We start from the raw sequence: 15,168 nt of genomic DNA, 5'->3' as shown, positions 1-15,168 counted from the left end.
TAACACAGCTTGCAGATAACAGCAAAGACTTCTTCCAAAACAAGGACCCTCAAATAAACAGAAAACACCTAAGACCTGTTGAAGCTCCACATGCAGACCTATATCTGATTAGGTTGCATGCCCAAGGCAGGGAAGTAATCCATACAGATCACAGGACCCCCCCCAGCTGATCCCAGGTCCCAGGACACTTTATCTCCTCAAACTCCAAGCTCAGCTGCAAGAGGCAGAACTTGAAGATGCAGGGTGGGAACCAGTGCTGTGTAGTAACATACAATCTGTTTCACGTAATCTGATTACAAAAATCAAGTATTTGTAATTAGAGTAAATTGCATTTAAAATCTGATTAGTTACTTATTTAAGGATTGCCACACCAACCCTCCTTGGAACAGGTTCCCCAGCCCTGCCATAACAGACTCAGTACATGGAAAAGATGACACAATGGAAATACTGCAATTGGAAATCTAATTTTAATAAATAAATCATACAAAAGTAAACTTTTTTTGTAGTAGGGCAAAATGCTGACAGTATGGTTTGTTGCTAGGATTTTACAGTGACTGCTTCGCCGCTTGTTACAGGGAACTCGGTTAGTGTTTCTGGGCATAGGTTGTCTGATCTGAGATGGCTACCATATGATTGGTTAGAATTACATTCATCTCTCATGTGATAGTATCAAGCAATGTTTCTTTATCAACAGTGTATTGAAAATTTTCATTCTCTTATCGTTTAAATTTTAGATAAGTCGAAATATCATTGATATGGCCCAGCCCTATTGTGAAACCAGTAACACCAGTTAGCTCAGGTGACTGTATGAAGTAAACTAATTGTAATCAGGTTACATTACATATTTCAAGTAATCCAAAGGGCTACTGATTACATAATTAGTCTTGTAATTTGGAATCTGTACCAAATTACTTTCCTGAAGTAATCACCCAACAGTGGTGTGAGCCCCCCAGTCAGACATCATCAGGTAAAAATGGTAAACATGATCACCTGACTGCACCTGGCGACCATCACAACTTATCCAGTGACAAACGAAAATGCCCTCTTCGCGTTGCATGTGTGGAACTGACACTGATATAAAATGTATACACACATACACTTTGGGCGAATATTTTGATCTGCTGGGATCCAATTACAATGAAGGATCCATCTGGAGGAGCTCGAGGTGTCTGTCTCGCCTTCTGAATAACAGGCCAATTCATGAGGTTCATATGAACAAAGGTTGTGCTATAACACACAAACTAGACTCACCGAGCGAAATGGGACGTTTTTTATGAAAAACCAGTGTGGCCTGGCGAGAGAGGATATCCTGAACTCAGCTCATTGTTTACACGGGCTTCAGGCAGTGCACAGGTCCGTCCCGCGGGCCCTGGCCTCACATTTACACAGCACAGAGCGGAGCTCTTCATCGTACAAAGAAACTGAAAGCCTTTGATTGTGCTGATCAAATCTAAGAGGAGCTGAAGGCTGAACATGTATCATCCTGCCTTGGCAGCTTCTGCAGAGCCAGCAGAACTGCAAAAAACACCTGCGTACTCTGACCTTCATGCCGCATAAACAATGGTGGCGCAAAGGGTTCGAACTTTAAGCTTAGAGATGTGCGTTATATCGGTTAATGTATCGGTATTGAAATTGGTTTAACGTATCAGTCTGGGCCGATATTGCTGCCCGATATTTAAACTCCAGTACTGAAAGTCAGCAGCACCTGAGCTAAAGACCTAACTACTAAAATAATAAAGATAATGACATTAGACGATCAGCCGTTTTCCATAGATGAGGATGAGGGATTTTGTTACCTCATTCACCACTTAGAAGCAGGGTTGCCACTTTGAAATCTGAAGAAATAAGGAATTGTTATTTACTGTCCTGTATTTTTTAACAAGCACATGTACGTGTATTCGGCTTTAAAGGCGTATATGACAATATAAAAAACGACAGGAAAGCCAGAGCACAAAGAAGACGACTTTTACGTTGAATATTGTTAAGCTGAAATATGGACACGCAAGCAAAAAAAAAGGGATTCAATAATGCATTTAATATACTTGGGATACAAAAATATTAACTTTTATTTCAATATAGGTTGCACCGGTGCTTGTGGTCAACCAGTCAGCAAAGTTTATCACTATAAGCCCCACCCTGGTAGTTCTTGGTCGAATAGAAAGAACCTACTCTAGAGTAGAGACTAAAAAAAAGGTCCAGGAACTACTTACGAGGAACTAGTCGGCCCAAGTTCCTGCAATGAATAATTGACAGAAGTTCCTGTATGGCATTCAGTTACTGTCAAAACCCTCGTACATAAAAACCACATGTGCATAGGCCCTAGCGAGCAGAAAACCCATCCTCTCTACGCGCTCGCGTCTGCACAACACTCGCTCGCTTGACAGGTTGAGTTTTGAGACTTTGGAGGCAGGAACAGTGGCTGATTTCACCACTTTGTTGATTGATTACTTTGAATCCTTTGATTGGCTGTTTGCTTTGGAAGAAGAAGATGATCACTGACCAGTCAATGAGAGAACAGCCAGTTTCACACTCTCATGATGTCAGAGCAAAGAAGTCTTACACTAAGTCAACATCTTTCAGAAATCCTATTTTAATATTTTATTATTGCACGTTCGAGGTGGTAATCGGAATAATACATATATGATTCGGAATGTAATTCTTTTGTGATTTGGCCCATGGATTCAAGTGTGAAACACACTGTCGAACCAGGGCAGGACTGCCAGCTTTGACGTGATGCTCTACTGGCTTGGAAGGCCGAACCGAACTTGGAGAAGAACAGAGGAAGCGTTCAGGTTCCAACAGCCTTTCAATATTTACAGGGGGGGAAATGCAAACCAACTCACAGACACAAAAAATCCCAGATTAACACCCATAATCAAGATTTAAAATGGAAAATACAGGCAGTATTTTCTCAGATCAGCACTGCGGCGTAATGATGTTCCAGTAGGAGCTTCTGTACACAAAGCCCCACAGTCTCTTGCTGACTTTCACACCATGAGCAGATGCAGGGGGCGGCATAAGGAACGGTCCGAAAGCTGGCAGCCCGCGGGGGGGTTGGGCTCCCAGACACACAGGCAACGGCACCATGTCCGTATGGACGAGAAACCCACCTGGGCCGCAGACGCGACAGCCATGTGCCCCCCCGGTGAAACAAGCAGAGATTTCCACTCTTTTTGCCAACTCCAACTAAGCCAACATACTAGGAAGTCAGTGCAGTGAGATGATGTAACGTGTTATTCTGATGAAGTACAATCACAGTATAGTGGTCGGGGAAACGCTCGCTGGTTACCAGACGAGGGCTGGGATTGAAACGCAGATTCCTGTGGAGCCACCCAGCCCCTCCCTGACACTGTTTTAATACAGCCAGGGCAATTTGTGCATTTGTTCTGTCCCCCAGCTGCACGCGAGACACTTAATATGCAGGGAATGCTTCAGTACCTTCAGACAGTCCTGGCAGTGTGTCTGCAGCGAATTCAGGCTTAGAAGTGGCTGTTTGTACTTGTTGACAAAATTTATCAAAAGCACCATCACACTTTTGTTAAAAGGCAGATTATTTAAAATCACTCCTCTAAAGACAATTTCCCCATGGGGATCAATAAAGTATCAATTAAATTAACTTTGAAAAGAGATCCTTTCCTAACACATGGAAGGATTCATATTCCTCTTGTAAGCTCATCCCTGGCATGTGCCACAGAGAGCTGAGAGATTGTCTGTTTCATTTGGAGCACACTCCAAAGCCAAAGGTGCGCGCGCGTACACACACACACACACAGACACACACACACACACACACACACACAGACACACAGACAGACACACACAGACACACACAGACACACACACACAGACACACACACAGACACACACGCACACACACACAGACACACGCACACACACGCACACACACACACGCACACACACGCACACACACAGACACACACAGAAACACACAGACACACACAGAAACACACAGACACACACAGACACACACAGACACAGACACACACACACGCACACACAGACACACACACACACGCACACACACAGAAACACAGACACACACACACACACAGACACACACACACACACACACGCACAAATACACACACATACACACATGCACACACACAGAAACACACAGACACACACACACAGACACACACACACACACAGACACACACACACACACACACACAGACACACACACACGCACACACACAGAAACACACAGACACACACACACAGACACACAGACACACACACAGACACACACAAACACACACACAGACACACACACACACACACAGACACACACACAGACACAGACACACACACAGACACAGACACACACACACACAGACACACACACACACACACAGACACACACACACAGACACACACATACACCCCAGTCTTAGCCATGGCCTCCCTCTCACCCCCCCACTCCACAGAGGTCACGCTGTGCTCTTTCACACACTTGTTTTACATCAGTGTCATCCACCCACCGGGAAGGGGGCGAAGGGGGAGGGACACAAAGCCCGCCTGGGCTGCACAGGGGCAGGTGTGGAGCCTCCCTGCACATGCCTAGATACACAGAGACAGGCAGCAGGGAAGCCCACACTGCCTCCGCAGGCTGGGGATTATGAATTAACCCTCTGGCCTCACCCAACATGGCGCCACCATCCTGGCCGGTGAACCCCCCCACCCAGCCGCACGCTAGTGGCACCTTAACGGTTAATGGCGCAGGGTGCAGCCAGCGGGGGTCCCGCAGCTGCGTCCCATTAGCGCCAACGCTAACTGGAAACTGACCTGAGGGGTGAGAGGGGCAAGAATCCACCAAATTACAGCCCAATGGCAGGAAATGCACGTACAAAAAAAAATGACCGGCACCACAGCCAACCAGTGGCCGTCTCTTAGAAAAACACCTACTGCCGCTACAAAGTCTCAGACGGGGTAAAGAGGGGCCACACCACTGCAAAGACTCAGGTGGAGTAAGAAGAGGCCACACCACTGCAAAGACTCAGGTGGAGTAAGAAGAGGCCACACCACTGCAAAGACTCAGGTGGAGTAAGAAGAGGCCACACCACAGCAAAGACTCAGGTGGGGTAAGAAGAGGCCACACCACATAAAAGACTCAGGTGGGGTAAGAGGGGGCCACACCACAGCTAAGACTAAGGTGGGGTAAAAGGGGGCCACACCACATAAAAGACTCAGGAGAAGTAAGAAGAGGCCACACCACAGCAAAGACTCAGGTGGGGTAAGAGGGGGCCACACCACATAAAAGACTCAGGTAGAGTAAGAAGAGGCCACACCACTGCAAAGACTCAGGTGGAGTAAGAAGAGGCCACACCACTGCAAAGACTCAGGTGGAGTAAGAAGAGGCCACACCACAGCAAAGACTCAGGTGGGGTAAGAAGAGGCCACACCACATAAAAGACTCAGGTGGGGTAAGAGGGGGCCACACCACAGCTAAGACTAAGGTGGGGTAAAAGGGGGCCACACCACATAAAAGACTCAGGAGAAGTAAGAAGAGGCCACACCACAGCAAAGACTCAGGTGGGGTAAGAGGGGCCACACCACATAAAAGACTCAGGTGGGGTAAGAAGAGGCCACACCACATAAAAGACTCAGGTAGAGTAAGAAGAGGCCACACCACAGCAAAGACTCACGTGGGGTAATAGGGGGGTCACACCACATAAAAGACTCAGGTGGGGTAAGAAGAGGCCACACCACAGCAAAGACTCACGTGGGGTAAAAAGACTCACATGGGGTAAGAGGGGGCCACACCACATAAAAGACTCAGGTAGAGTAAGAAGAGGCCACACCACAGCAAAGACTCACGTGGGGTAAAAAGACTCACATGGGGTAAGAGGGGGGGCCACACCACATAAAAGACTCAGGTAGAGTAAGAAGAGGCCACATCACATAAAAGACTCAGGCGGGGTAAGAGGGGCCACACCACAGCAAAGACTCAGGTGGGGTAAGAAGAGGCCACACCACAGCAACGACTCATGTGGGGTAAGAGGGGACACACCACAGCAAAGACTCAGGTGGGGTAAGAAGAGGCCACACCACAGCAAAGACTCAGGTGGGGTAAGAAGAGGCCACACCACAGCAAAGACTCAGGTGGGGTAAGAGGGGGCCACACCACATAAAAGACTCAGGAGAAGTAAGAAGAGGCTACACCACAGCAAAGACTCACGTGGGGTAAGAGGGGGCCACACCACATAAAAGACTCAGGAGAAGTAAGAAGAGGCCACACCACAGCAAAGACTCATGTGGGGTAAGAGGGGGGTAAGAAGAGGCCACACCACAGCAAAGACTCATGTGGGGTAAGAGGGGCCACACCACATAAAAGACTCAGGTGGGGTAAGAAGAGGCCACACCACATAAAAGACTCAGGTAGAGTAAGAAGAGGCCACACCACAGCAAAGACTCACGTGGGGTAATAGGGGGGTCACACCACATAAAAGACTCAGGTGGGGTAAGAAGAGGCCACACCACAGCAAAGACTCACGTGGGGTAAAAAGACTCACATGGGGTAAGAGGGGGCCACACCACATAAAAGACTCAGGTAGAGTAAGAAGAGGCCACACCACAGCAAAGACTCACGTGGGGTAAAAAGACTCACATGGGGTAAGAGGGGGGGCCACACCACATAAAAGACTCAGGTAGAGTAAGAAGAGGCCACATCACATAAAAGACTCAGGCGGGGTAAGAGGGGCCACACCACAGCAAAGACTCAGGTGGGGTAAGAAGAGGCCACACCACAGCAAAGACTCATGTGGGGTAAGAGGGGACACACCACAGCAAAGACTCAGGTGGGGTAAGAAGAGGCCACACCACAGCAAAGACTCAGGTGGGGTAAGAAGAGGCCACACCACAGCAAAGACTCAGGTGGGGTAATAGGGGGGCCACACCACATAAAAGACTCAGGTGGGGTAAGAAGAGGTCACACCACAGCAAAGATTCACGTGGGGTAAGAAGAGGCCACACCACAGCTAAGACTCAGGTGGGGTAAGAAGAGGCCACACCACAGCAAAGACTCATGTGGGGTAAGAGGGGGGGCCACACCACATAAAAGACTCAGGTGGGGTAAGAGGGGCCACACCACAGCAAAGACTCATGTGGGGTAAGAAGAGGCCACACCACATAAAAGACTCAGGTGGGGCAAGAGGGGGCCACACCACAGCAAAGACTCACATGGGGTAAGAAGAGGCCACACCACAGCAAAGACTCATGTGGGGTAAGAAGAGACCACACCACAGCAAAGACTCACGTGGGGTAAAAAGACTCACATGGGGTAAGAGGGGGCCACACCACATAAAAGACTCAGGTAGAGTAAGAAGAGGCCACACCACAGCAAAGACTCACGTGGGGTAAAAAGACTCACATGGGGTAAGAGGGGGGGCCACACCACATAAAAGACTCAGGTAGAGTAAGAAGAGGCCACATCACATAAAAGACTCAGGCGGGGTAAGAGGGGCCACACCACAGCAAAGACTCAGGTGGGGTAAGAAGAGGCCACACCACAGCAAAGACTCATGTGGGGTAAGAGGGGACACACCACAGCAAAGACTCAGGTGGGGTAAGAAGAGGCCACACCACAGCAAAGACTCACGTGGGGTAAGAAGAGGCCACACCACATAAAAGACTCAGGTGGGGTAAGAAGAGGCTACACCACAGCAAAGACTCACGTGGGGTAAGAGGGGACACACCACAGCTAAGACTCAGGTGGGGTAAGAGGGGGGCCACATCACATAAAAGACTCAGGCGGGGTAAGAGGGGCCACACCACAGCAAAGACTCAGGTGGGGTAAGAAGAGGCCACACCACAGCAAAGACTCATGTGGGGTAAGAGGGGACACACCACAGCAAAGACTCAGGTGGGGTAAGAAGAGGCCACACCACAGCAAAGACTCACGTGGGGTAAGAAGAGGCCACACCACAGCAAAGACTCACGTGGGGTAATAGGGGGGCCACACCACATAAAAGACTCAGGTGGGGTAAGAAGAGGCTACACCACAGCAAAGACTCACGTGGGGTAAGAAGAGGCCACACCACAGCAAAGACTCATGTGGGGTAAGAAGAGACCACACCACAGCAAAGACTCACGTGGGGTAAAAAGACTCACATGGGGTAAGAGGGGGCCACACCACATAAAAGACTCAGGTAGAGTAAGAAGAGGCCACACCACAGCAAAGACTCACGTGGGGTAAAAAGACTCACATGGGGTAAGAGGGGGGGCCACACCACATAAAAGACTCAGGTAGAGTAAGAAGAGGCCACATCACATAAAAGACTCAGGCGGGGTAAGAGGGGCCACACCACAGCAAAGACTCAGGTGGGGTAAGAAGAGGCCACACCACAGCAAAGACTCATGTGGGGTAAGAGGGGACACACCACAGCAAAGACTCAGGTGGGGTAAGAAGAGGCCACACCACAGCAAAGACTCACGTGGGGTAAGAAGAGGCCACACCACATAAAAGACTCAGGTGGGGTAAGAAGAGGCTACACCACAGCAAAGACTCACGTGGGGTAAGAGGGGACACACCACAGCTAAGACTCAGGTGGGGTAAGAGGGGGGCCACATCACATAAAAGACTCAGGCGGGGTAAGAGGGGCCACACCACAGCAAAGACTCAGGTGGGGTAAGAAGAGGCCACACCACAGCAAAGACTCATGTGGGGTAAGAGGGGACACACCACAGCAAAGACTCAGGTGGGGTAAGAAGAGGCCACACCACAGCAAAGACTCACGTGGGGTAAGAAGAGGCCACACCACAGCAAAGACTCACGTGGGGTAATAGGGGGGCCACACCACATAAAAGACTCAGGTGGGGTAAGAAGAGGCTACACCACAGCAAAGACTCACGTGGGGTAAGAAGAGGCCACACCACAGCTAAGACTCAGGTGGGGTAAGAAGAGGCCACACCACATAAAAGACTCAGGTGGGGTAATAGGGGGGCCACACCACAGCAAAGACTCACGTGGGGTAAGAAGAGGCCACACCACAGCAAAGATTCACGTGGGGTAAGAAGAGGCCACACCACAGCTAAGACTCAGGTGGGGTAAGAAGAGGCCACACCACATAAAAGACTCAGGTGGGGTAAGAAGAGGCCACACCACATAAAAGACTCAGGTGGGGCAAGAGGGGGCCACACCACAGCAAAGACTCAGGTGGGGTAAGAAGAGGCCACACCACAGCAAAGACTCATGTGGGGTAAGAGGGGGGGCCACACCACATAAAAGACTCAGGTGGGGTAAGAGGGGCCACATCACATAAAAGACTCAGGTGGGGCAAGAGGGGGCCACACCACAGCAAAGACTCATGTGGGGTAAGAGGGGCCACACCACATAAAAGACTCAGGTGGGGTAAGAAGAGGCCACACCACAGCAAAGACTCAGGTGGGGTAAGAGGGGCCACACCACATAAAAGACTCAGGTGGGGTAAGAAGAGGCCACACCGCAGCAAAGACTCACGTGGGGTCAGAGGGGGGGGGGGGCACACCACATAAAAGACTCAGGTGGGGTAAGAGGGGCCACACCACATAAAAGACTCAGGTGGGGTAAGAGGGGCCACACCACAGCAAAGACTCAGGTGGGGTAAGAGGGGCCACACCACAGCAAAGACTCAGGTGGGGTAAGAGGGGCCACACCACATAAAAGACTCAGGTGGGGTAAGAGGGGCCACACCACATAAAAGACTCAGGTGGGGTAAGAGGGGACCACACTGCAGTACCAGTAAGTTAGCAGTGTACTCATATAGATAGCTAACAAAACAGAGCCATGGGGTGCTTTTGAATATGTAAATAATATTTTTTTTTAGCAAGGTATCGGGGGATTCAGTGACCCAGAAATGATGAAAATCACCTATAATGATGAATTACAGAGACCTAAAGTTACCACAAAAGACATTTTCTACAGTGATAAAGCTAAACAAACAGCAAATCAGGTTGAACCGAGGAAAAGTGCAAACGTACTATTGAGAGCACATTTGTAAAAGCAGGTTAGACTGATAAAAGGTGATATGCCTGTATACTTAGCTGAAGGTCATGACCTCTGACAGCACCGTCTTGCTGCGTGTGCTTGTGTTCCACTATGACAGCTTCCTGACAGACCTCATGTGACCACGCAATGCCACACCCTCACAATATACTGTGAGCTCATCAGCGCACGCACACATACACACACACACACACACACACACACGCACAAGGTGCACACACTCACCTGTGACTGGCTGATCACCACATGGTTGCCGTTGAAGGCGGACTTGCGCTCCTTGTCGCGGTGCCGCCGGCTGTTGTGTTTGCTGCGCTGCAGCTGCTGCCGCAGCTTAGCGATCTGGTGGGGGGGCAGAGCGACAGCAATGGAGAGATATGATCGCATGGCACATTCACACACACATACTCCTACCTGTGGAAAATGGTATAAGCTCAGGGCCTCTCTGCACCGTCTGTAATCAAACAGCAACCGTTCAGCAGTAACGTGATAGAACATTCCAGTGTGACGACTACTTTTCACTCCCGGTGAGATTCTCCTCTGATTTGCACTGGAGACCACGCCTTATTGATGGTATCAAGCTCTCACAGGCCATAGGTATGTCAGGGATACAGTTATGATCTGTGGATAGTACTGGAATATCAGGGTACAGTTACCTTATTCTTAATACAGTCGTGTTCAGTTTTACACATATATATACACAAGCCTTTGTGCACAACTGCTATGTCGAGTTGGGTTGCAAATATGAGCAAGCAAGGGCAGCAAATGTGTAACGAACACCTCCCGGAAGTATTTGTTGTTGTCCTCGTTCAAACCCAGCAGGCGTGTGAGTCAGGCAAAGCCCCACACACATTCGCTTTGGTTTGGTGTTTACAATGGGACTGGACACCTTCATGGTTCATATTAACAAAGACGAGGAACAGGACTTGAAACAACTTGCATAAAGATGTGAAGAGGTTTGTGTATGTTTACAGCCCAGACCCAGTGCCTAGATCACACTGCCTGCTGGAAACCACTCCACTCACATAGAACAACTTATACATTTAGTTTGTGTGTCTAACCAGTGCTGAGATTTTCACTTTTTCTTATTTGTTTAAAATTAAAATGGTAAACAGTAAATTTTATGTTGTTATTTTATCTATATAGCATTATAACAGTATTTCGTACACTTTTCTCAGTTTTCTGAGTTAATATATTGGAAAGTTCAACATGTATAATTTATACATAATAACTTATAATTATGAAGCATCATCAGCACACACATTTTTGTAAGTTTATAACTGGGAGTCGATCTGTGAAACTGTGACTATGGAATGCTCCGGAATACTCCAGAGGTCTCCCATGCCTGGTGACGCCTGCCCCTCCGACCGCTTGCTCTGCGGCCAGCGAATGCGCTGTGCTTCAGAGGAAAGACACTTTCATATGTGACTATCATCGCCGTGACCCCTGAGGCAGCATGGCAGCGGAAAGGGCGGAGCAGTCAGACGGGAGGTCACATGGGCGGAGCAGTCAGACGGGAGGTCACATGGGCGGAGCAGTCAGACGGAAGGTCACATGGGCGGAACAGTCAGACGGAAGGTCACATGGGCGGAGCAGTCAGACGGAAGGTCACATGGGCGGAGCAGTCAGACGGAAGGTCACATGGGCGGAGCTGTCAGACGGAAGGTCACATGGGCGGAACAGTCAGACGGAAGGTCACATGGGCGGAGCAGTCAGACGGGAGGTCACATGGGCGGAACAGTCAGACGGGAGGTCACATGGGCGGAGCAGTCAGACGGGAGGTCACATGGGCGGAGCATTCAGACGGGAGGTCACATGGGCGGAGCAGTCAGACGGAAGGTCACATGGGCGGAGCAGTCAGACGGAAGGTCACATGGGCGGAGCAGTCAGACGGAAGGTCACATGGGCGGAGCTGTCAGACGGAAGGTCACATGGGCGGAACAGTCAGACGGAAGGTCACATGGGCGGAGCAGTCAGACGGAAGGTCACATGGGCGGAACAGTCAGACGGGAGGTCACATGGGCGGAGCAGTCAGACGGGAGGTCACATGGGCGGAGCATTCAGACGGGAAGTCACATGGGCGGAGCAGTCAGACGGGAGGTCACATGGGCGGAGCAGTCAGACGGAAGGTCACATGGGCGGAGCAGTCAGACGGGAGGTCACATGGGCGGAGCTGTCAGACGGAAGGTCACATGGGCGGAACAGTCAGACGGAAGGTCACATGGGCGGAACAGTCAGACGGAAGGTCACATGGGCGGAACAGTCAGACGGAAGGTCACATGGGCGGAGCTGTCAGACGGAAGGTCACATGGGCGGAACAGTCAGACGGAAAAGGTCACATGGGCGGAGCAGTCAGACGGAAGGTCACATGGGCGGAACAGTCAGACGGAAGGTCACATGGGCTGAGCAGTCAGATGGAAGGTCACATGTCGGTCAGAAACAGTTAGAGACGGCAAAGTGCTGGAGAAGCATGAATGGGAGCAAAAAACAAGAGGAGACGAGGTGGCAGAGGGGAGACTATCCGGAGACTATCCGGAGACTATCCGGCAGACAAACGGAGGACATGCATGGGGAGGGGGAGCAGATGCAGATTAATATGGTAATGATATGGGGTGACCCGGCCGGGGTAGGCAGCAGGGGCACCGCTTTAACCCTTACTGAATGGAACAAAGGGGGGGGGGCAGACGAGGCCACAAGTGTCCCTGACCTCCTTAAGCTGGTCGGTGCTCCCCCAGGAGGCCGAGCGCTTGTGGGAGCTCCTCCTCTTCTCCGAACACTCATCTGCCCAGGCTTTGGGGGTCTGCAGAGACGGGGGGGGGGGTGGGGGGTGGAGCCGGGTCAGACATGGCAGGGGCCCGCAGCGTCTGACAAACCCACAACCATCATTTGAAAAGACTCAGGCCAAGCGGTTTATAGATGACGCTAAGCCCTGTGGTTTTAGGGCGGGCTCAGGCATGAAGGCCCCCCAAGGGGCAAGGGGGGTGGCCTGCAAAGCATCATCATCTGTAGCATGTCGACAAGGTGGTCCTCTGTCTCCCAGACACAGCTAGGGGGTGTTGCTCAACCTCAATCTCTCTCTCTCTCTCTCTCTCTCTCTCTCTCTCACACACACACACACACACATACGCACACAGAGTCATGCAATCATATCTTTTTGGGGACCGCTCATTCATTTCTATGGGAAAAATGCTAATGCTAACTATGACAACCTTAACCCCTATCCAGCCCTAACCATAAGTAACCAAAGAAAATACAAGAGTTTTTGAATTTTTAGTTTTATCATTGGAGTCATGGAAACTGGTCCCCATAAGGTAAAAACACACACACACACACACTGACACAGACACAGAGACACACACACACACTAAGATCATCCTGAGAAAAAGCAGACTGAGGAGATGGGGGGAGGAGGTGTACAAAACATCACTGTCAAGTTCAATACAAAGGGCGCCCCATAAGAAACGGGACTGGGTGAGTGACGGGGGAGATACTGAGGGTCCCGAATCAGAGCAACAATTAAAAAGAAAAAAGGCAAAATAAAAGCCTCAGATAGAACAGAAGAGTCAGCTAACCGGGCACTGACGGCGTCACGGGATATCTGACTATCAGCGCCTAATTAAGCATTTTAGGCTAAATTAAGTGTGACATGAATGTAGTGTTGGTGACTTTTGAAACTCTTCAGTCTGTGCTCATGCACATGTTTTGAGTGACTCCTGGCCTGAACATGTCTGCTAACTGTAAAAGCTGGAATGGAAAAAGTAAACGGACAATCTGCCAGCTTCTGCATGACCAAAGTGTTTGCGGCTCGCCCACAAATCTCTGTGAAGCTTACGGCGGCGTTTGTAAAGCGTTTATGGAGCATGGGACAGCGCTGCGGCTGCCAGACACCTTCTCACCAGCAACGTCTCCCGTCCCCTCTAAGCAAGGAGGCCAGCTGAGGTGCACGGTCTCTCAGTGGTACCAGTACCTCATGGTACACAGTCATGGTTCATCGACTGTAGCGATGTGTCAGGGCTTGATGGGGGGGGGGGGGGGGGTTAAACCATCTTACTTTCTACTTGGGAAACAGACTTTTAAAAAGTCAAAATTCTGTCTTAATACACTAATTCAATCAAGTTCCTTAAAACTGGGCAGTTAAGGAAGGATCAAAAATATGTGAAATGTGAAGATGAGTGTCCCCAACCTTCACATCAGCCCTCCCCACTTCGTTTAGTGCATTCATCAGAGGGCAAGATAAAATCAGTAAATAACACAGACTGAAAGAGGGGACGGTCTGGCTGTGTCACACAGCACACAGGCTGAGAGAGGGGACGGTCCGGCTGTGTCACACAGCACACAGGCTGAGAGAGGGGACGGTCCGGCTGTGTCACACAGCACACAGGCTGAGAGAGGGGACGGTCCGGCTGTGTCACACAGCACACAGGCTGAGAGAGGGGACGGTCCGGCTGTGTCACACAGCACACAGGCTGGGAGAGGGGACGGTCCGGCTGTGTCACACAGCACACAGGCTGAGAGAGGGGACGATCCGGCTGTGTCACAGCACACAGGCTGAGAGAGGGGACGGCCCGGCTGTGTCACACAGTACACAGGCGGAGAGAGGGGACGGTCCGGCTGTGTCACAGCACACAGGCTGAGAGAGGGGACGGTCCGGCTGTGTCACAGTACACAGACTGAGAGAGGGGATGGTCCGCCTGTGTCACAGCTCACAGACAGAGAGGGGACGGCCCGGCTGTGTCACAGCACACAGGCTGAGAGAGGGGACGGTCCGGCTGTGTCACAGCTCACAGACTGAGAGAGGGGACGGCCCGGCTGTGTCACAGCACACAGGCTGATAGAGGGTACGGTCCGGCTGTGTCACAGCACACAGACTGAGAGAGGGGACGGTCCGGCTGTGTCACAGCACACAGGCTGAGAGAGGGGACGGTCCGGCTGTGTCACAGCACACAGACTCTGCTGGAATATTCCTCCAGCTGCTGCCAGCCTGGCTGTAGCACAATAACATGGAGGTAAATTTCAGAGAAACTTCTGCTGAAGTGCCATAAAAGACATAGTATTGACCCCATGGTTCACCAGACACAGCTACTTTTTCTATACACCCAGACACTCTGCCTCTGACATACATACATAGGTGCACGCACACACCCACACAGGGAATAACACTAAAA

General features: G+C 50.4%; 1 protein-coding gene across 2 annotated transcripts in view; it reads right to left on the bottom strand.

Moving 5' to 3' along the window:
- LOC111840651 (protein FAM117B-like) overlaps positions 1-15,168 on the bottom strand; it is a 28,504-nt gene that overhangs the window by 4,379 nt on the left and 8,957 nt on the right. For both annotated transcript variants that reach the window (XM_072714641.1, XM_072714643.1), the window contains 2 exons: positions 12,711-12,803; positions 10,232-10,345 (listed from right to left, as the gene is read on the bottom strand). In XM_072714641.1, the coding sequence (XP_072570742.1) occupies positions 10,232-10,345; positions 12,711-12,803 (207 nt within the window). The remainder of the gene's footprint in view (positions 1-10,231; positions 10,346-12,710; positions 12,804-15,168) is intronic.

This window comes from Paramormyrops kingsleyae, chromosome 1 (genome assembly GCF_048594095.1).
Source record: "Paramormyrops kingsleyae isolate MSU_618 chromosome 1, PKINGS_0.4, whole genome shotgun sequence".
In the NCBI taxonomy this organism is placed as follows: domain Eukaryota; kingdom Metazoa; phylum Chordata; class Actinopteri; order Osteoglossiformes; family Mormyridae; genus Paramormyrops; species Paramormyrops kingsleyae.
Note: the sequence above shows the minus strand (reverse complement) of the source record. Positions and strands in the feature narration are given on the sequence as shown.